The sequence below is a fragment of the Mesoplodon bidens genome (genome assembly GCF_964165515.1).
Source record: "Mesoplodon bidens genome assembly, chromosome: 6".
NCBI lineage: Eukaryota > Metazoa > Chordata > Mammalia > Artiodactyla > Ziphiidae > Mesoplodon > Mesoplodon bidens.
Window position 1 is genome coordinate 3,258,516 of NC_138162.1, and position 21,741 is coordinate 3,280,256.

Genomic DNA, 21,741 nt, shown 5'->3' on the forward strand with positions numbered 1-21,741 from the left:
TGAGATAGGCCTAACACGCTTTCCCCTCTGGTTCCAGGGTCCGCCCGGCCCCCAGGGCCCCATCGGCTACCCAGGCCCTCGTGGAGTCAAGGTGAGGGTCTCACAGCCTCTGGTCTTCCTGGAGGTCAAGGTCGGGACTGCGGGGCACGGCTGGGCCGGTTTTAGAAATTCCTCTGTGCTTTAACCTCCCTCCTGCCCCCAAACTGGGGTGGCCCTGGTCTGGGAGGTTGGGTTCCAGAATGTGGGCCGGAGCAGGTGAGGGAGGGGCCCGCGGGGCCAGGAGGGGCTGCAGTGGAGCAGGGCACGCTCCCCGGGGCGTCTGAGACGGCACGAGCAACGCGGTGGTACCCGTCTGCCGGGACGGGGCGGCACCCTTCTGCCCATGCTCCTTTTACTGTCACCGCCTGCCAAGTGACCTGCTGCTCTGGAGCCCCTCAGAGGCAGTGGATCTCAGCCCAGGTGACGAGCTGGGCGCCCTTTCCTGGGATGCTTGGAGCTGTTTCTTCCAGGCCGATCACATCTGGACAGGCCTTGTTGTTGGGAGATGGGTGCGTGGGAGACGTCCATTCATTCACAGCGTGTTGAAAGGCTCCTGGAGCCGTGTCAAATGGGCGCAGAGGTCCAGAGCAATACTCCAAACGCAGGGCCCTGTCTGTTTGCCCTGAGCTAACTGGGTGTGCTTTGAGCTGTGCAGTTTAGTCTCAGTGATGCTGCTCTCTGGACACTTACATGCAGAGGGATGTGCCCCCGGGGGTGTGTGTGGGGAGAGCCCTTTTTTCTCGGGGTGGAGATGCTGCCGTGTCTTCAATCTCAGGCTTCCCACCCACAGGAAGGCTAAAGGTGGATCTTCCTTTCAAAATGACTGTAATTTGATGTGAAGTATCGTATCTACAAACGTGTATAAAACATCTAGTTTATCCTGAGGGATTTGCAGGAACACACCCATAAGCCCAGAGTCCCCACCTGTGTCGTTCACGGTCCTTTATACTTTCAGGCATTTTTCCACATCAGGGTTCTGTGTGGAGGGCACAGAACCCAAGGCTTCCGTTTTTAGTAACTTACCCCAAATTACCCATAAATCCACGCAGAAGCCAGGACTCAACCCTGGACTTGCTTATTCCTAACCAAGTACCCCATCCTGACCCCCAGGGGCTCCGACTTCCATTTCCCAGAATTGGGATGTTCCAAGGTCAAGGGCAGAGAGATGCCCCAGGTCAGGACCCTTAGACAGGCGGCTTCTCTCTGAAGCAGGCTTTCGCCCCACACGCTGCCTAGTGGGTTTATAAGGGCGGTGACTTAGCAACTGTGCTGATTGTGTGAGCTCTGCGCGTTTATTTTACAAATTCCCATTGCACAAAGAGCCTGTGCCAGCCACCGTACATGGCCAACGCGTGATGCCGCTTCTGTGAGCCGGGAAGGTGTCTACCCTGAGATGTTTGTGGAGAATGCTCTTATCTTGTCGGTCTGATTAAAATTCATCCGTGATACGAGCAATCCCACTAGACGGGCAAGCGGAGGGTGGAAGGAGAAGCAAGACTGAACGCTCTTTTCATTGGAGAAATAGATTGCAGAGCCCATGGCGTGATGAGCCCTGGAGGGCACTGATGGCGGAGGTGGGGTGGGAAGTCCGGGTGTCACCGTCAGAGACCAAGGTCCTTAGCTTTCCTCCACTGGAGCCCTGCCGTCCTCCTGGGAAAGGTGCCCCTCCAGGCTGTTTGATCTCACTGACCTTTAAGCATCCCCCGGGCTGCCCTCTGGCTTGCCCCTTCCTCCGGGGTCTGTTTGGGCTTGACTGTCAGCAAATCAAATCAGCCGTTCCCTGAGCCTACGGGAGCTGGGTGGGCTGGCGGAAGTCCCCCAGCACGAACTCACTGGAGGCCTTGGGAAAGCCCTGTCCCCCTCTGTGCCTCACAGCAGCTGGCCCAGCAACTCCTCCCACTGGGCTGTTCTGTGACCTCTGACCTCGCTCCCTGAGCGCCGGACCACCAGGGCCATGGTGGGTGCTCTAGCCCAGGGGTTCTCAGCCAGGGCAGAGTCTTCCCCCAGGGACGCCTGGAGACATTTCTGACTGTCTCGGCTTGGAGGGGCAGGCAGAGGTCAGGGAGGCTGTCCAACCCCCTACACTGCCCAGGGCAGCCTCGCGACAACAAACTTTCCAGACCCTGAAGGCGACAGCGTGAGGCTGGGGAACCCTGGTCTGTTTGTCTCCTTGGCCCCATTCCCCTGGCCTCGGGCAGGTCATGAGACGGTAGAGCTTTAGCTCTGGGAGGGATCCGAGCAATGCCGTCTTACCCTCTTCTTTCTGGAAGTGCGTGGGCAGGGGAAGCCCAGCTGGCCTGCCCGGCAAGGGGGAGGGGACCTGGTGCCAGAGCCCCCACCCCACCCTGACACCAGGGTTTCGGGGTGACCGGCCTCCTCTCTGTCCTGAAGCCGACCATGGCCTGGGCCGATGGAGCCAAGGGCACAGGCCAAGCCCAGCTCTCTGCGTCTGTCCGGCCCCGTCCGTCTGTCCCTCCACAGCTTTTCTCAGCTCTCCTGGGCCTCAGAGAAAAGGCTCAGAACTGCAAATTCTGTGCAAGGTTCTTGCTACAAGAGGGCAGCTGGCAGCCCGAGGGACCCGGCTACAGCCTCAGCTGGACCTGAACGGGAGGCCCGGCCTCTCTGGGGCCCCGCGGGCTGGTGGCTTGAGGAAGCTTCTGGCAGTCAGTCAGGGACAGGCTGTGCACCCTGCTGGCAGGTTGGGGGCACGGCTGTCAAGTCCATTCCAGGGATGGAGTGGTTTTACCTGGGAGACAGGGAGGGGGCCGGTCCCGCCCTGACAGTCTTATTCAGCACGGGGATGAGAACGTCCTGAGCCGATGTGATGAGGGTGGTGGGAGTGGCTGGTGTCGTTAAGTGGTAATTATTATCACTACCATTGTAACGTATGATTATACGTTAATAATGATAGAGAATGAAGATCATCCGATGGCGCACAGCTCCGCTCACTGAGCACCTGCTGTTTGCCGGGCACTGTCCCAGGGCTTCCTGAGCCCTCCCCTCCCCCCAGCAGTGATGGGGTGAGGCTTGTCATCACCCCCTCTTTCCAAGTGAGCAGAAGTCTGGGGCCTCGTTGGAGGCCACATGGGGGGGGCCTGACCCCATCTGCCTGATTCCAGAGCCCGAGCCCAGGCCTCACGCGCCCTCTGCTCCCCAAGCAGAGACCGAGACGTTTCTGGAAGAGGGCAGGGTGTCAGCGGGCGACGCCCCGCACAGCCGCAGAGCTCTCTCTCCCGAGACTGGGGACAGTGGGAGGGGACTGGTCTGTGCGGGACGCTCAGGCTCCCCTGGTGTTGGGGGTCAGGCCCGTTTTTTTGTGGGGTCCGTAGAGGCTCGGGCTTGTGGCTGCTCACTTTTCTTCTCTGTTTGCGCAGGGGGCAGACGGCATCCGAGGTCTGAAGGGCACCAAGGGCGAGAAGGTGAGTGTCCCCTGCTTCCCTCAGGGGCTTGGCCAGGAGCCGGGAAGGTCCACCCTGGGAACTTGAGTGACCGTAGGCCACTGACATTTTGAATCCCGCAGTTCACAAATAGCATGAATGTGTACAGCTCCCCCGTGGAATGCGGGACTAGGTAACTGAGAGACGCCGGCCACCTGCTCGTCCTCGGCCCAGCCTGCAGGCAGGACAGCGCACGTCCCCAGACCCTTCCAGGCGATGCCTGGCCCTTCCAGAGAGCTCTTCCTGCCCCCCGCCGTAAGGCCATCAACAGCAGTCCCATTCCCCTTGGGGGCTCTTCCAGCTGGCTCCCCCACCTCAAACCTGTGCCCGTCAGCTGCTACTGGGCCTACAGTGATGGCTTTGATGAGACAAAGATGCTCTGAGAAACGGATGCTGACAGATTGGGCGTTGGGCTGCCCACCGCCCGGCCGTGCAGAGCTTTTGCACTCAAACAGGGTGACCAGGGCTGCAGCGCTCCCACTGCAGGCTGCAAAGCCAGCCAGAACCACAGAATGCAAAGGGTTGACAGGAACACATCTCGCAAGGGACAGGGGGCCGGGCGCTGACAGTCCTCTGCCCAGCATGTCTGGCGCTGGTGTTGGGGCCCAGAGGCTCTGGGTGGGGGGACCTGGGCGGTGGGCTTCCTCCTACAGACCGAGGCTCTCTCCGGTCCCCCGTGCAGGGTGAAGACGGCTTTCCGGGCTTCAAAGGAGACATGGGCATCAAGGGAGATCGGGTGAGTGTTTGGGGACAGGGAAAGGTAGGCTGGGCGGGAGGCCCTGCTGTGGCCACAGGGCAGCTTCTCAGGACAGAGGTGACGCCTCCATGGATGCTCCTGGGCCGCCGGCAGCTTCCACCTCCTCCCCAGCTTCCAGTTCGGAGCCATGGCAGCTGGCACCTGGTCCTAAACCCCCGCTTACAGGGTCACCTGGCCCCTCTGCCCTGTGTCCTTGCCCTGCATTAGTGGGTCTGTGGGAGCTTGTTTTTTTTCTGGCCGATACCCTGGTTTGCAGAGCAGTTCTTTGGGGTCAAGAAGGGTGACAGGCGTCTGGGAGAGAAGAAGTGGTCGCAGAAACGACCCAGCTCACCAGGGAGGGTAGCGGCCTGACCAAGGCCACCGGCCGGTCACTGGCAGGGCCACACCCTGACCAGCGCTCTGAGTGTCTTGGCCCCCAGACACCTCTTCAGCTGCTCTTCGGACCCCCAGACAACCCCTGTGTTCCGGGACCTCCTGCTGGGCTGTCAGAGGTTTCAACAACCTAGTTGGTTTTTAATGAATGATGAACCTCAGCTCCAGGGAAGCTGGTGGGTGCTGGGGCGGGATGGCATGTGCGACGCGGCTGGCGCCCCACAGAAAGCCACTGGCGGTGTTTTTGTGCAGATGAGGAGAAAGTGATGCAGGTGGCACTTCAGGAAGTGGGGTTAGGGGGCCAGCCGCCTGCTGCCGCGGGGACACTTGGAGGTTCCCCCGACAAGTTCGGAATGAGCGGAGGCCAGGCAGAAGGGAGGGGGTGCCCACACCCCCGGTGGGCCCGCCGTGGCGGCAGCGGCACGCACGCCTGGACGGACGCTGTCGTGGAAACAGGGCTGTCATACAGGCCGCCCTCCTTGTGTCCCACAAAACAGATGCCTTACCAGAACCTGCCAGGACCAGAGAGCCTGCACACTTGGCGCTTTGTCCCACGCTGAACAGGCAGACGTGATCCGGGGCTCTGTCAGAAGGGAGGGGAATAAAAGAGAGGGGTTCATTGCACAGTCCTGTCCCAGTTATATTGCTGCTGAAGACAGCTTTTCTAGAACTTTCTCTGTGGTGACGACGCCCCACTTCTGAGGGCCTCTCTCTGTCTGGCTGGTGAAAGTCCCTTTTATCTTCCTTTCCAACGACTTGATGCACACATTTGGGTCCATACTAGGAGAGTGCATTTTCAAAAGATGTTCCGCAGCTGTACGCCGTGCCCTGAGTGGACCTCTGGCTGGCACTGGATGAGGATGGACGGGGGTGGGGTGGGAGGGGACGCTTCCTCAGCTGGGCAGCAAAGCTCCTCAGTCTTGATTTCTCCCAGGGAGGATTTCTGCCCAGTGCTTGGCATTTCCTAATTTTCTGAGTGCTCAGAAAACATGGGAAGGATTCCTTTGTTGAACGAGAAAAGCACCTCTTAGGGCCAGAGAGTCCTCGACCTGTAGACACACTGGGGCTGGGGAATAAGAGAGTCATTAGCTTTCTTCATCCGTGCAGCACACATTTCTGTTGGGGGTTTGCACAGCTGTCCTGCAGCTGGTCCCAGAAACCAGTGATCAGAGGGGGACCCATCAATAGACAGAGAGGGCCAGGGTGGGCACTCCGAGGCCGGGCCAGGCCCCTGCTGCTGCACTTGGCCACCCCCAAAGGCCCTCTTCCTTGTGTGGGCTCAGGCCTCCCCACCTGTTACTTGGGGAAGTTGGATGAGGTGACATTTCGCTTCTTCCGTCTCTGGATACACCCTGTGGGTCTCCCTTGTGCCATGACGCCCAGGCGTGGCCCAGCCAGGCCTTGTGGTCCATTTTGATACCTCCTGGGGCTTCAGGAGAAGAAAGCAGCTCCCCCAATGCACGGCACTTCTGCTCTCTTTGGGGAAGTAGCAGTTCGGGGCTACCATAGTCACCGAAGTTATTTTAGCCAAGAGGTGCTTGATTTGGAGAAGGTCGTTGGGAATAGGGGAGCGAGGGCTTAAGTGTGGGTCCCCAGGGGCATCGGTCGCTCAGCAGAGCCCTGGTCTCCTCGGTGCGAGGACGAGGGTCCATCTGCTTGAGGGGGCCCAGCGGCTCTTATCGCTCTGGCTTGGGATCCAGCCCCTCACTCCCAGACGGTGGGGGGGGACCTTGGGGGGCTAGAGACTCTGGTGGTCTCCTTCACCTTCTCTTTCTGAACTGCAGGGGGAGATTGGCCCACCTGGTCCCAGAGGGGAGGACGGTCCCGAAGGCCCCAAAGGTCGTGGAGGTCCGAATGGCGACCCGGGTCCTCTGGGACCCCCTGGGGAGAAGGTATGTGACACAGGAGGTTGACCGCTTCCCAGGGACAATCTCTTCCCGAGGGCCTTGGGCGTCCAGGCGGTTAGCTTGGTCAGGCTGAGCCCCAGGTGGGAGCTGGTGCGAGTCTTGATGTGGTTCCTGTCCCCTTGACTCCACCCAGCACCCTTGTCCCCACATCCACTCCTGGAAGAGTTCCTTCCTCCCGCTGGTCACAAAGCTCAGGGTCTGAGCTTGGCAACCACGTGCACCATCTTTTGTGGCAGCATGGGCCGGGGTTAGGGCTCCCGGCAGCTGCTCCTACACCTGCAGGAGGCCGCCCACCCTCGTCTTGCTCCCCTACCCCCTACCTTCACCCCCGAACAGGAACCGGCTCTGAGTGGCCCAAACATCCCGCCCTGTCCTGCCCCAAGGCTGGAACTCTTTTACAAAAGGATTGAACAAAATGTCACAGACAGACTCTTTTCCTTTATTTGGAACGTTTGCCTCCACCCACTGTTGCTTCAGCGGTGGCGTCCATCCCTGCTCGAGGGCCCTTTGCTTTAAACCAGGCAGGGCCCTTTCCATGATGACCGTGTCCTCGGCCTTTGGAGACTCCAGCCTGCTCCAGTCCCCTGCCAAGACACGCTGGCTTTCTCTCTGTTCAGAAAAGTACAGAGCTGGCTGCGAAATTCACCTCCTTTATTTCCCCAGGGAAAACTCGGAGTCCCAGGATTGCCCGGCTACCCAGGAAGACAAGGGCCAAAGGTAACGTACTAACTACCTTGTTAGATTTGACAATTGGCGTCTTCCTGCCCCCCACATATCACCCATTTGCCCTCCCTGGCGTAGCTGCTGCGACAAAGCAGAAGGTCACAGTAGCTGTGTCTCGGTTCTCCCCCATTCACCACCGTCTGTGGTAATTCGGCTAAGTCAGAAGGAGGGGCCTGGACAGTTAGGTGAGCCTTTTCAGAGAAGGGGACCACCCAGCTGAGCGTGGACTGCACCTCGGGACCCTCAGTGCCCCTGGCCTTGTGGGGACCATTGTGCACTGGTTTCTCCACACCCAGAACTTGTGTTGCTCTCTCAGACTTAACTCACCCTGGAGATCCAAAAGTTATTTGCTCATAACTGAGTATAAAAGAAAGATGAAACCTTTCTTATAGGAAATCATGCTTTATTTTATGTGTAACAGCTCCTTGAGGCTTTGCAAATCATTTAAAACATTATTTTTTTTAATCTCACCTTTTATTATTCATGATTCTTCCTTAAAAAATAACCAGCTGCCTTCACTAGAGACATAATCAACAGCAAAAGAGAACTCGGGGGTCTCTCGGGTTTGCGTCCATGCATCCTGCCCTCCTTGGGCTTCAGGCCTCTGGACACCCTGCTTGTTAGCAGAGGAAAGGCCCCGTGGGCTGGACTGCAGCTCTAGGTATCTCCTTGCTGCTGATGGCAGTGCTTATATCAGTCCTTCCTGTGGGACGCAAAGGCCCCCACTCAGCAGCCGACGGCTGCCATGCAGGGGAGATCATTTGCTGTGAAACAGGAGTTTTGTTTAGTATCTGCCAGTGATGTAGTCGGTGACTGCAGTGCTGTCCCCTGTATTTGGAGGAAGAGAGGCTGATGGACTCATTTGCTCTCCTGAAGTGCCTGTCCTTCTTGGGGAGGAGAGGAGAGAGAGGAGGAGTTCGGGAGAGACGGGAGTAGGGGGAGAATATAGATCAGGTTCAGGCAGCTATTTGGAAAGACGAGGGCAGAACCTTGAAGCTGCTCAGGCAGTTTGGACAGTCCTTGGGCGGTGACCCAGCTCCTGAGCCGAGCACTGTGAAGCCTGCATCCCAGGTTTTCCCGCCCTGAAGCTCGGTACAGTCTCCTATTTGGAGCAGGCAGGCGGGCACATGGGTGGCTCGGCAAAGCTCAGCACCCTGGGAGAAGTTCAAGGTTTGAACATCGGTCAACTTTTCCTGGTCTGAGCACATGTTCAGGTCAAGATTTTAAGTCACGCAGAGAGTAGAGACGTGCTGGAGAAATGCTTTAGACAGTGTCCCTGGGAGCTCACGTGGTAAGTGTTTGGATATTCGTCCACTCAAAGCCCTTAAGCGCATCCCTGCCTGTGTGCACCTTGTAAAGTTCTAGAATTAAAGAGCTGTGCGAAGCCACAGTCGGTGCATCAATTTGCATTCATTTCTGACTTTATAAGCTGCCACGCTTTATTTAGAGGTGTTCTGGGAAGATAACAAAACATGGCAACAAGGTGCAGAAAACACATGTCATACATGTGACATTCACACGTCATCTCCAGTTAATCTGAGTGGCACATGTTCCCTTTTCAAAAACACCAGTGTTTTGCAGAGATGGGGGTGTGAGAGGAGAGTGTGGAGAGAGGGAGAAAGGGGAAGCCTGGTTAAGATTCAGTTCTGGTTTTTAAATTTGGAGTCTGTGAGATGCTCAGGAAATACTGAGTAGGCGGGTGGGTGGATGGGTGCATGGATGGATGGATGGATGGATGGGTGGATGGATGGATGGATGGGTGGATGGGTGGGTGGGTGGATGGATGGGTGGATGGATGGTGGGTGATTTGCTGGATGGATGGATAGATGGGTGGATGGATGGATGGGTGGGTGGGTGGATGGATGGATGGGTGGGTGGGTGGGTGGATGGATGGATGGATGGGTGGATGGATGGTGGGTGATTTGCTGGATGGATGGATGGATGGGTGGGTGGGTGCATGGGTGCATGGATGCGTAGATGGATGGGTAGGTGGATGGGTATATAGTTGGATAGTGGGTGGGTAGACAGGTGGATGGATGGTGGGTAGATAGGTGGGTGGTGGGTGGGTAGATAGGTGGATGGATGGTGGGTGGATGGGTGGTGGGTAGTGGGTGAGTTCGGTCCGAGACTATGAACTCTTAAGGGACTCTTCTTCCTGCTGGCACAGGCAGCATAGCTTGTCCTCCTGATCAGGCTCTCAAGCTTCTTCCCTAATTAACTCTCTTTCAGGGTTCTATCGGATTTCCTGGATTTCCTGGCGCCAACGGAGAGAAGGGTGGCCGGGTAAGAACGGTCTGGCCTCTGCTCAGGCGGCTTGTTCGGCTGCCTTGGTATTTCACGGGTATATTCTCCAACACATCCTGTTTATTTCTCACCCACTTTGCTGCCAAAACTGCTTTCTGGAACAGCTGACCTTAAGCCTGTCCACTGAGCGCTGGTGACTCTTGGACCCCTGGCGGGGCAGTGCCGCAGTAGGAAGGGCAGCAGCCCGGAGAGGAAGGCATGCTGAGGGAACAGCGCTTTCTCACGCACAGCCGCCGTCCTGCCAGCTCTTTTGGGTCACTGGTGAAACCCAGATTCTCCTCTGTCAGCCCGAGTGACTTTCCCTCCAGGCTAAGTTTAAAAGGAAGGACAGGAGTTCTGCTTTGTATCTCACGGACTCTGCTCACCCGGGGTCAAGGCGCTTCCTTCCTCCTCTTCCCACGCTGCCGCTGTCACGGGACCCCGCCAGGTGCCACGCGCTTTGCTTCCCTCTCTTGTCCCCCTGAGGGAAGGTGATCCGAGGGCTCAGCCTGGGGGAGCTGTCCTCCCGGCCCTCTGCCGGCCCAGCCCCTCCTGCAGGAGCTGCCCTGAACGCTGCTTAGGGAAATCATGGGAGGCTGCCTGAGCACTGCCACTCGGCCGAACAGGATAGCAAGGGTCCTCCTGGGCCTTTGGACTCGGAGCGGCCTTGTCCACAGGCATGTGGGGTGTGTGCAGAGCAGGCCTGGGGAAGGCGCTGGGCCCAGCCCAGTCCCCTCCGCCCCAGGCTGGTCCTCCCCACACGGACGGGCCGCCCTTCCTCAGCGTGCTCGCTACAAACTAATGTTACTGCATTTGAGCAGAGACAGTGAGATCTCTTGAAAGCAGGGAGGAGGACTTCAGCCATCCAAAATCCACGTGCACGAACGTGTCTGCCAGGCTCACAAAAGAGGAAAACGGGGACTTTTCTGAGTGCGCGTCAGCAGCATAACCACAGGGAGCCCTTTATCGATGTGTCTGCATTGGTGTCTAGATGTGTCTATACCCATGTCTGTGTCTGCAATGTGTAGATGTATGTCATGTCTATATCATGTCTGTGTCTGTGTCTAACTGTCTGTGTGTCCATCATCTACCTGCCTGCCTGTCTGTCTAGTTCTTCCTCGTAGGGACAGTCTGACTAGTGTCTTTAGGGAAAGACTGTCATTTGAGAAAAGTGGTCCAGGGTCTGGTAAAAGCGTGGGAACCGCGGGGTGACAGGGTGGGCAGCCCCTGAGCTTGTGGAGAGCACAGGGCTTTCCGCACCACGTTGCCGTGAGCATCCCCAGAAGGGGTCATGACGGTTAACGGGGGGTCATGTACTGTGACAGAGGCCCTTCCGTGGAGGAGCTGCACTGCAGATCCAGGCCGCGTGGGGTCACGCGGAGCAGCAGAGGCCCGGCCGTGGCTCTGGGGGCTGTGGCGCTCTGGTCCGAGCTCTGCCGCCCTCTTCTGCCCCTCATGCTTCTCAGCCTCCCCACTCCCAAGCTGAGAAGGCTGGGCAGATGCCTGGATGCCCCCCGGCCCTCACGGGCCACTGTTCCAGTGCGTCAGCACGTGATCACCAGGGTCACCACTGAAAACGGGTTGCTGGAAAGCAGCGGGGCCTGGGACCGGGAGACTTCCTCCTGTTCTGAGGTTCGGACGTGGTTCCTGGGGTCTGAAACCTGGACACCCCGAGGAAACGATCTACTTCGGGATTGACAGGGAGTGTCGAGTTGCATGTGGCCGTATCATGTCCACATGGGTGGGTGCGGCCGCCAGCATTTAGAGAGCTGGGATGGCAAAGATGCCAACTTTTCCAGAAGGGAGCGGTTGGGCCGTGGTCAAGCATGACTGGAGCACACGTCTGTTCATTGTGGGAGAAATGTGCCTGGGGCACGGGTGGGGGCTCAGTGCCCCCCAGGATCCAGGGGAAAATGGCCACGTCTGTCCCCAGGAAGCGTCTGAGATCACCCGGCTCGCAGCAAACAAGTGAGTGCCGCCGTTTTAGGGCACGTCCTGGCAGACAGACAAGTCCCCAGGTCTGAGACCCTGAGTGTTCATGGTTTAGCCACGGGCTCCCCATGTCCCTGCATCCAGGAGAGGACCCTGGAGTCATGAGACTCAGCACTTACGGCACGTCTGCCCATCCTCCCCTCTGGAGAGACAGACGCCTTTATTCTGGAACCTTCCCCACAGAAGGAAGGAGGAATCCACCTTGGCTCTCCTGCCCTGGACTCCAGATCTCCCCAGGTCTCCACTCCGAGGCTGTCTGCCCACAAGCACCCTCGCCGTGCTTGGCTCGGAGGATGGAGTGTGTGGGGACGCTGAGGAGTCCAGGGGGAAGTGTCTCCCGGGGCAGTGGCCTTCCCGCAGCCCTTTCCCCGTGTTTTTGAACTTCCAGTGTCGGTGCCCGTCCTGCTCTCTCGTCCTCGTCAAGCTGAGTTACAGGCTTGTTCTTTTGTCACTGTGTCTGTCTGTTCCTGCAAACTGTTGGGCGTCTGCCCTGCCCATATGTCCTGGGTGCTCTGTGAGCCCAGCGGGGGGACACTGCAGGAAAAGCCCAAATCCCTGCCCTGGGGGTGCTCACCTTCCAGAGCCGGGACTGTGGACAAATCAGTAAGTGAAGCAGATGGCGAGGTGGATGCTGGTCTGTGCTCTGGCAAAAAATAAGGCAGGATGGGCAGGGAGGGAATTGAGGGGAAAATTGCGGTTTTAGGTAGGGGGTCAGGGCCGGCCTGGAGGAGGAGGCCTGAGTAAGGGGCAGAGCCTGGGAGGGGCAGGGGGCAGGGGAGACCCGCCTCAGGGGTGGAGGACGGTGACCAGGGTGTGTGGTGGTGGAGGTGAGAGGGGCCGAGGCCCCAGGATTCAAAGCATCCCTACGGAGCACTTGACTGAAGGCGCCACTGCATAGGAAACGTCATCCACGGGAATTCCATGTGGAAATGATCACACTTTGGATGGGAACCGTGGGAAGAGTGGGGAAGGTGGTGAGAGACACAAGTTCCGCGCCCTCGGTGCTGGTGGTCCCCGATCCTGTTCCACGGTTGAGGAGGAGGGGGACAGCTCTGTGGGCTGACAACGGTGGGACCCAGAGCGTAGAGGTCAGACTCCAGGCCTCCTGGGGCGGGGGCCCCAGGTGTCCGTCTTCAGGCCACTTCTGCACTCCCGAGGCTGGAGGCGAAACGCAGAAGCTGAGACCAGTCTAGACCAGCCAGGCAGCCAGCCCAGCCCCGGACGGGAGCCCCTCACCCCTGCCGGCATCATGAGGGAAGCCAGACCCTCTGCTTCGTGAGCTGTCTGGCGCGGTTGGTCCGCTGAGCCGTGGTGAACGGAGGAGTCCCCCGGCGGTCACTGGTGTGACTGTCGCCCCCCCTTCCCTTGCCTTTGAATTCAGAGTGAATGGGGCCATTTGGAGAGAACTCATTCACTTCTACAGCAGGTGCTTCTAAGGTCCTGTGAAGTACCGGGCCCTGGGGGCCTTGCTGCCCAGAGAGGGCACCCAGAGGCCAGCTCATGAGTGACGAGTGTGAAGAAAGACAGGTGGATCGGGGTGTCTCCCAGGAGGAAGAGCCTAAGCCGGCAGTCATGGGAGGCCTCCTGGGGGCGGTGACATTCCTGGGACCCAAGGCCGGCCAGAAGTTGGGTGGGTGAAGTGGGGAGGGCGGGAGGGAGGAGGGGAAGGAAGGCTGGCCGTGGCTGCCCCTGCAGGCCGAGGCCTGGGGGGTGAACAGCTGACCTGTGCTCTTTATCCCAGGCCCTGGGGACCCACCCAGGCTTTCATCGGGGGAGCAACGTGGGAGGTTTTTAGAGTAGCTCTGGTCCCCGCTCTGGTGTGGGGAGCGGATGGGAAGGGAGCGGGCGGGCTGTGCTGCTCTGGAGAGGTCGTCTTACTCTCCTTTTGGACATTCTGGTCCGATGGATGCTTCTAGGTGCTAGGATGCCCAGCGTGACGGGTGGCGTGTGTGCTGATAGGCGTGTGCCTCCCGTCTGACAGCTGCCTGTGAGCCGGCAGGTGCCCGTCTGTCCGCCTCATCCCGGCCTCTCCGGAGGGGCTGGCTGGGTTGGGGGGCTGCTGGCTGTGGATTCCACGTACGGCCGGCCGTCGTGTGAGCCATCGACGGTCTATCCCTGTCACTGGCCTGCACCCCGGGCCAAGGCGGGGTCCCAGCTGGCCCTGCCTGGGAAGAGCCAACCCCTTAGGAACACCACCAGCGACCAGAGGCTTCTGCCACCTGCGTCGGGCATCTAGGCTTGAGCAAGGCTAGTTCTGGGATGGCCCGTGCCTCCCCCCGCGAGGACACAAGGACAGGTGCTCACGGGAGATTCTGTTAAGGAAGCCGTGGATGGGGCACCTTCTGTTCAGTGACATAAGTCACCGAGATGCAAAACTCTGGGTTCGTTTACAAGGAAACCTGGAAAGCATGGCACCACCACCTGGGAGGCCTGACAGAATCCGTGGCTGAGACTCTGTTTTGCTCCCAGTGCCCGGGGCACAGTTTGTTTAGGTCGGAACCCAGAGCCTTTTAGGTGACAAGATCAGAACTGCGATCTGGGTCATGGTGTTGGGTGGAGGCTGGGCGTGAGATGACGCGCCAGCTGGACTCACGCGCAAATGCCAGGGAGTCACTCGGGTGGGTCACGGTGTCTCTGCTGGTGAAAGCCCATCATTTGAAGAAAGCAGATGTTTCATTAATTTTTGTAGGCAAATATTTATTTGAAGCCGAAAGATATCATCTAATGAAAGCAGCGAGACCAGAGTGCATCGTTTAAAAGCATCATAATCACCTCATTATCATAAAAGGTTTTCTTAAATTCACTTCAAAACGGGAGGCTCTAGAAAGCAGTTTTGATTCTGGCAGCAAATGAATGAAAGATGGTGAGAGGAAATGGATCAGGTGGCCTTTAGGAATCCAGATCCGTCCTGGGCTTTATCGTTAGAAACCAGAAAAAAAAAATAATTCCGGAAAACGATTGGAGAAGTGGTGGAGATATAGGAGCCGTGATCAATCCATTACTTCTGTGTGCTGTAGGTAAACTGCACTTACTGGCTCTTATATATTTGCTTTAGAAAGAAATGCAGTGCATTTGTTTTCCTTGGTTTGGAAAATGCAAAACCACAGAGAAAGAAGGAGTCTAAATTCTATTAGAAGAGAAGCAAATGACTCTCGGATATATGATTTATACATTAAATTGCAAGTTTGTTTGTCTGCAGAGCCTGTTGAAAATTTAATGGCTAATATCCGTAACTGTAGCAAAAGTAAATTATGTAGGAAAGGGGTTGACTTCCTTCTCTTTTCTTGTAATAATGATTCCCCCCACTCCTGCTGAGAGAGAGAGAGAGAGTGTGGAGAGAGAGATGAAGTGGGGGGAGGGGGGAGGAGGGAGGGCTAGATGCTTGGAGGGAAGGAAACCGGATAAGCATGGTTAACATCCATCAGGCAGCAGGAAGAAAATTGGATTTCAACAGGCCTTGTACAGAAATACAAAGCTGTGTGTATTGGATGTGCAGTGAATCCTGTCACCCTGAAAAGTCTTCCTTTAAAACAAAGATAAGGAGGGTGGTCTTTCCTAGCTTCTGACTTCGCGTGGTCTCTCCATCACCCAGGAGAGGGGCCACCGCCCAGACAGTGACAGGTGTGTCAAGTGACTGACCGACACCCTTTTTCTCTGATTCCAGGGCACACCTGGGAAGCCGGGACCACGGGGGCAACGAGGCCCAACGGTAACCCTGGGCGTGAGGGCCATCTTCCAGATTGGGAGTGGGTTGTGGGAGCCTGCCCGGTGGGGGGGGGGGAGGAGGTGTCAAGGACGCCGAGGATTGGAGCCGACCTGTCCTGTTTCCTGTTTGTCCAGGGTCCACGGGGTGAAAGAGGCCCCCGAGGCATCACTGGAAAGCCTGGCCCCAAGGTATGTGTTCAGTATCCTCTGTGGCCCTGGGATGGACCAAAGGTGTTTTGGTTTTTTTGTTTGTTTTTTTTTTTTTTGCGGTACGCCGGCCTCTCACTGTTGTGGCCTCTCCCATTGCGGAGCACAGGCTCCGGACGCGCAGGCCCAACGGCCACGGCTCACGGGCCCAGCCGCTCCGTGGCATGTGGGATCTTCCTGGCAGGGCAGGAACCCGTGTCCCCTGCATCGGCAGGCGGACTCTCAACCACTGCGCCACCAGGGAAGCCCCAGACCAAAGTTTTTGATGCAGCAAAATGTCAAGCACCTGAGGGTGCCCCATGGCCTTTCTCACTTGAAAAAATAAAAGAAAGAAAGAGGTTTTCTTGGGGATATTTAAGACGGAGCTGGTCTCCTCCACCAGCCCTTGGATGAGTTAGGTCAGGTTGAGTCACGTGGCAGAGGCTGCCCGGGGCCATCCCCCCGTGGAACTTTCCAGCCAGAAGCCCCACAGCTCCAGGAGGTCAGGCCCAGCCAGGCTTTGGACAGATTCCCCACCTCCCCCCGGCCCTAGTTCTGACGGGGAGGTCTCATTTCTTTTCTTGAGAAGGGGTTTGGAAGCTGCAGAGACATCTTTGCTGGGATTCTAAAGAAAGTTCTTCCTGCCCTGGTGAAAGATCCTCTCGATCCCCTCCTGCCCTGGGGCCTTGAAGCCAATTCCGCCCCCCACCCCCCACCCCGCCACCGTCAGTGTGGAAACAAACCTCGGCCAGGCGGGCTGGTCCTGTCCTGTCCTGTCCAGGATGTGATTTGCAAAGTGCATTCGTGCGAAGGAGATGGGCCCGCTGCTGGCCGAGGTGCAGAGCCAGGCAGATGTGCCTTCCCGGGGGCTACACACGTCCTTCCCTGACGAGCTCTGAGCCACGATCACGCTCCCCGGAGGCTGACTTAACGCTCAGCTGTTGTCCGGTGCCGGGTGGGCCCTGGGACGGGGCCTGTGTCCCGTCTTCTCATGAGTTTGGGCTACACACCCTGGTGGAAGTGTGGCCTTTGTCCCACAGCGGGAGAGTGTTATCCTGGAATGTCACAGCCCCGGGGATGCCGGCTCAGTGTCCGGTGTGCCTGTAGAAGCAAGGGGACAGGTGGCCTTTGGGAGCCACGGCCTGGCTTTTTACTGAGAATCCGGTGGGGTGAACCTCCAGAAGGGCACACATGCAGTACGTGACTCTGAACTTCTGATGATGTCATGGGCCAGAGTCTTTGCTCAAAAATAGTAATAGTAGAAATAATAATAAGCTTTTCTTGATCTTTCCCTCCCTTCCCAGGGCAACTCTGGAGGCGATGGCCCGGCCGGCCCTCCGGGTGAACGGGTAAGCATCTGGACACATTCCGGAGACATCTCTAGGAACATCTGCAGGAAAGCAGCCTGCCTTAAATAGCCGCCCTGCATTTCTTCCCCAGGGAGCGGGGGAGAGGGAGGCTAGCCTTTGACTCTGCCGAAGGAGAGGGTTTTCCTAAAATGGAAAGGGGGTCAGAGGGAGCCTTCCCTGGGAGTAAAGTCTTCTGTCGGTTGGAGATGGAGAGCCCATCCACTTGGCCCTTGCCTTGGGGTTTGGGGGGGCAGTGGCTGACATGTCAGGAAACTGGGTCCTGGGCCCGTGCTACCCCAAGGGACCTTGCTCTGTGACCTGGCCTCCTCGTCCCCTGACTGGACTTCTTTTCACATCGGTGAGGGCAGGGGCTGGAAAAAATAGAGAAAAAGTCATGGGAAGCAGTGATAAATCGCGCCTGGTGCCTGTGCTCAGAGAGCCGATGGTGAGGGCTGCTGGGCCCCCCAGATGCTGGGGAGAAGATGTCTGTCCTCATACTGGCCATTCTCTGTCCTCAGGGACCCAACGGACCCCAAGGACCCACGGGGTTCCCTGGACCAAAGGGTCCCCCGGTGAGTACTGTGTTTTCCCTGTGGGGCTGGCGCAGGATTTCCCAGAGATGTTGGACCTTCCCCGAGGCTCCAGCGGCCTCCTGGCAGCCGGCGGGTGGGGAGGGAGACCTGCCCGGAAGCTCTGGCTGGAGAGAGCTGCTTTTGGGGAGCACGGACCCCTCTTTCATTTAGACCATCACGATACTCTAGTTGGTCCTGTCTTAGGGTGCTAGGGCTGCCATAACAAATGACCACACACCCGGTCACTTAAAACCACAGAAATGTGTCCTCTCACAGTCTGGAGGCCAAAGTCCAAAATCCAGGTGTGGGCAGGCCTGGCTCCTCCTCTGAGGGCTCTCCGGGGGAATCCGTCCCAGGCCTCTCCCAGCTTCTGGCGCCTGCCGGCCGCCCTTGGGTGGCAGATGCTCACCCCATCTCTGCCTGCATCTTTGCCTGGCCTCTCTGTCCCTCTGTGTCTTCAAATACTCTATCCACCGGTCACTGGATCAGGGCCCACCCTAACCCATTCGGACCTCACCTTGACCTGATCCCATCTGCAAAGACCCTATTTCCAAATGAGGCCACGGTCACAGCTTCCAGGGGTTAGGACCTCAGCCTATTTTGGGGGAGACACAATTCAACTCACAGCAGACACAATATATTTCCTCTGAGAAAGAAAAACCCCTCATGGTTGGAGTTAGTGCTAACGGCGCTTGCTTGGGGGCAGGGGTTAGGGAGGAGTCTGGCCTCTGAACCAGACAGACTTGATCTTCCTGCTGGACCTCAGGGAGCTGCTGACCTCCCGCTGCCTTGATTTCTCCTCGTGGGAGACGACGGTGACCCTCAGGGTGGTTGTGAGCGTTCAAGGGGACGGTGCCCAGACCCTGGGTCCCACGTGGTACTTGTCACCGTGACTTTGCCGTCGTTACCTTGGAAATGAAATGGCAGCTTCTGTTGCCTGGTGTAGCACAAAACCCCGAAGGTGTGTGCGTCTCAGAACAAAATGAAACTTCCTTCCTTTGCTTTCTTCAGGGGCCCCCGGGCAAGGATGGGCTCCCGGGACACCCTGGACAGAGAGGAGAGACGGTGAGTATGGGCAGGGCTAGGGGACCTGGCCTTCGCTGCCCATCAGCTTATGGGAGGCGGTCAGCCTGGGGAAAGCCCCTGAGGGCTGGGCCATCTTCTGTGGCCTCCGGGAGAGCCCAGTGCAGGCAGCAACCCTGTGACACTCTGTGTGCAAAGGCAGGCGCTGGCTGCACAGTCATCCTGGCCAGTTTGGTCCAAGGTCACACGTGAAACCATCATGACACAAACAAAAACCTAGTGCAGCCGCCTTTCCTTCCTCCCGCCGCAGTCTGAGTGTGGCCGGTTTGTTCTATGCGCATCTGATCTGGAAGAGTAGTTGGGAAGATTCTCCGTTAGTCGTTTGGTTATTTTATGCTGCCCCCAGCCCTGTCTGTCCAGGCCCTTCCGGCCTCGGGGTTGACGACAGGGGGCCTGGAGGGCTCCTTCCAAGTCCCCTTTTATAGGAAGGAGCACAGGTGGCCGGTCAGGGTGGAGTTTGGGCCCTTGGCTGTGCTCAGGGCCAGCGTCTCTGCTGTCACAGGCTCTCCTTGACCTTGCCCTGCCTTGTAGCAATGCCCATTCCAGCCTTTGTCAGCTGGACTTAAAGGACACCCGCATTTTTTAGTTCTAGGAAAAGCATTTATCAGAAATGTGGTGACATTCTGGTCCCGGGAGCCACTGGGGATTCGGCCCATCTTTACGCTGTGTCCCCTCCAGGCCTGTGCCCCGGAAGGGCGTGGGCTAACCTGTGACCTCGGGGCTCCAGGCTTTGGACAGTTGGGGACTCACAGCGCCTGGTGACGTCCTTGTCACCAGATTGGTGGAGAGTGACCGAGAGGTCCCCTTGTCTCCGCACCCGGTGTCCTTGTGGCCAAAGGTCTCTGACGGACTCTCCCAGGAAGAGCAATCCCCTCGTGAAAGGGCATTTTGCATGGCACATTTAATATGTTCTCGGTGACTGCTTAAAAAAATCTCTTTGTCCCTTTTTGGTTCATTCTGATGAAACGTCTTCTAATTGTACCATCCCGGCGTTCTGCACAGCGCTCCGTGGCTGATAAATGGAGATTACTTTGCTCTTTTGTTTGTAGAGAAAAATGAAAACATTCCTAGCTTTGCATATTTTTCTCTAATGCTTTTCTGAGGAGACAAGATGGAAGGTTTTGCATAGTGTGTGCTTTTCCCCCTCTGCCTTGTTCTGGAAGAGGCTGGCAAAGTAATTAAGCTGCTTATTTTTGCTGGGAAAGTAGGACAGGTTCTTCCCGGCTCCACCTGCCACGCCCGGCTGCCCCCGTAGACTCAGGGGCACCCCCATCCAGACCCACCTGGGGTGGCATGTCCTCCACGGGCCAGTCCAGACGCCTTCAGAAAGGTCTTCCCTGGGGTGTTGACTTGTGCTTTCTGTAGAGGCTGGAAACACGAGAGGTCATGGCATCTCCTAAGTGCAACCGCAAAGCCCGTTTCTCAGGAGGGGCTAGAGACGGATCCCGGCCTCAGCTGCCGTGGACGGTCGCCACAGTGGACCATGCGGGGGGCCTTTCTTGCCTTACACCCAGGCTCCTGCCTCCACTTGGGCACTGCTGCCCGGCCCGCCAAGCGGGGGGTGCCCTCAACCTGTCCACCATTCCTTGTTTCTGACCCTGTAAAGGCTGCCTGCGGGGAACGCCGCATTGACTATGGCCGTATTAGTCCATTGCATGCAACTCAGCTGGGCCTAAAGAAGGGAGCCCTCCTGGAATCTGCCGAGAGGCCGAGTCCGCTGTGGGTTTGTGTGGTCCAGCGGCTGAGTGTGAAGCCTCCATCGCCTGCATGCTGGCCGTCGTGCAGTGAATTAGAGGCGCTTGTTCGTCAGCCCCGCGGGCAGCTCACCCTGCAGCACTCGCTGTGGCTTTCAACAAGCCACCTCCCTCTCCAGACTCTAAAGACTTTCCGCTAAAATCCTCCTGGGCGTAGCATCTGCCGTCTTCCCCAGCATCGCGTGACACCTGCAGATGGCATCTTGTCGGCACGTGGCGTGCTCTGTAGACGTGCCGGAAATTAAACTCGCGTTGCTTTGCCGCCAGCCCTCTCCTCTGGGGGAGAGTGTGTGCAGTGCAGCCAGATGGGTGCCTCCGTGCTTCTGTGCAGAGCAGAAGCAAGAGATTCCTGTGCAGCCGAGCTAAGAATATCTCCCAGCCGCTGCACTGTGAAAGCTGCACGTCCCCACTGCGTCCCAGTTTCAGCCAGTGCAGAGGGGACACGGTAGTGAAACCACCTGCCCTGCCCCGGGAGCCTTGGTGACAGAAGCAGGACAGTCTCCACAAAGTCACTGACGAGATACAGCCCAGAGGTGGCTCCTGAGAGGGGACACCAAGTCTGCTCAGAGAATGAACACTTCGTGACCTTAGAAAGATGAACGGTTTTAAAATATATTTCTCAGCACGAAGCAGGGCGATGGGAAGCAGCTGGTGAAACTAACCTGTCTGGCTTCACGACCTTCCTGAAATTCATGCAAAATGAAGCAAGAGAAATGGCCCTTTTAAAAGAAGGCTGGGTCGTCCGCTGTTTGGGCGTGGGGTGAGGGTTGGCGGGGGCGAGCCTTCTATTGGGCGCTTTGGACATCTCAGTGTGCCAACTCCAACTGTCTCTTCGCAGGGTTTCCAAGGCAAGACCGGCCCTCCTGGCCCCCCGGGTGTGGTCGGCCCTCAGGTGAGATACAGCATCCCCTGGTGTCACTGGTCGTCCTGGGTCCCCACCCACACAGGAAAGAGAGTCACGCTCGGGACGGAAGTTCCCCACCATTCTCAAGGTCTGGGTGCAGCCAAGAGGGCATCACAAGGCCCGTAGTGCTTGTTTAGAGATGTGCTCCGTGCAGGGGGCCACGTGTAGAGAGCAGGGGAGTGATCTGTTGACATGGACATAAACGGAGCAGGCGGAGCCATGGGGGCTGCCAGGCCCGTGGGCAGACCAGGCTGGCTCAGGAGTCTGGCTTCCGCCCCCTGGGCAGCCCACCCCTTGGTGTCCATGCAGCCTGATTCCCTGCCCTGGATCCAGTACCCAGGACTGCTGTTCTAATCGCCCGCGGATCAGTGTGAGGACGGGCTTGCAGGCTCAGAGCCACAAAACAGGGCGCAGTCACCTTGCTTCTCAGAAAGTTCGCACCTGACGTGGCACTGAATAAGATACTGACCCAGGAAATGCGGGTGCACTCCCCACTCCCTCTCTCTGCACTGGTTTCCCCGTGACACCCTGGGAAACGCAGGCCCTGCCCCACTTCACTGGGGAGGAGACACAGGACCACAGGGCCAGGCAGCGGCTATTGAACACCACCCACCTGGTTCGCTTTGACCTTTCTGGATCTTTACCGGAGGGAGATGACTTTCAAAGGAATGTGGAGGT

The 21,741-nt window shown here is 57.7% G+C and overlaps 1 protein-coding gene across 6 annotated transcripts in view; it reads left to right on the plus strand.

The window, feature by feature from the left end:
- COL5A1 (collagen type V alpha 1 chain) overlaps positions 1–21,741 on the plus strand; it is a 160,113-nt gene that overhangs the window by 101,796 nt on the left and 36,576 nt on the right. For all 6 annotated transcript variants that reach the window (XM_081236132.1, XM_081236130.1, XM_081236128.1 and 3 more), the window contains 12 exons: positions 38–91; positions 3,414–3,458; positions 4,159–4,212; positions 6,390–6,497; positions 7,176–7,229; positions 9,465–9,518; positions 15,175–15,219; positions 15,351–15,404; positions 16,706–16,750; positions 17,269–17,322; positions 18,334–18,387; positions 20,998–21,051. In XM_081236132.1, the coding sequence (XP_081092258.1) occupies positions 38–91; positions 3,414–3,458; positions 4,159–4,212; positions 6,390–6,497; positions 7,176–7,229; positions 9,465–9,518; positions 15,175–15,219; positions 15,351–15,404; positions 16,706–16,750; positions 17,269–17,322; positions 18,334–18,387; positions 20,998–21,051 (675 nt within the window). The remainder of the gene's footprint in view (positions 1–37; positions 92–3,413; positions 3,459–4,158; positions 4,213–6,389; positions 6,498–7,175; positions 7,230–9,464; positions 9,519–15,174; positions 15,220–15,350; positions 15,405–16,705; positions 16,751–17,268; positions 17,323–18,333; positions 18,388–20,997; positions 21,052–21,741) is intronic.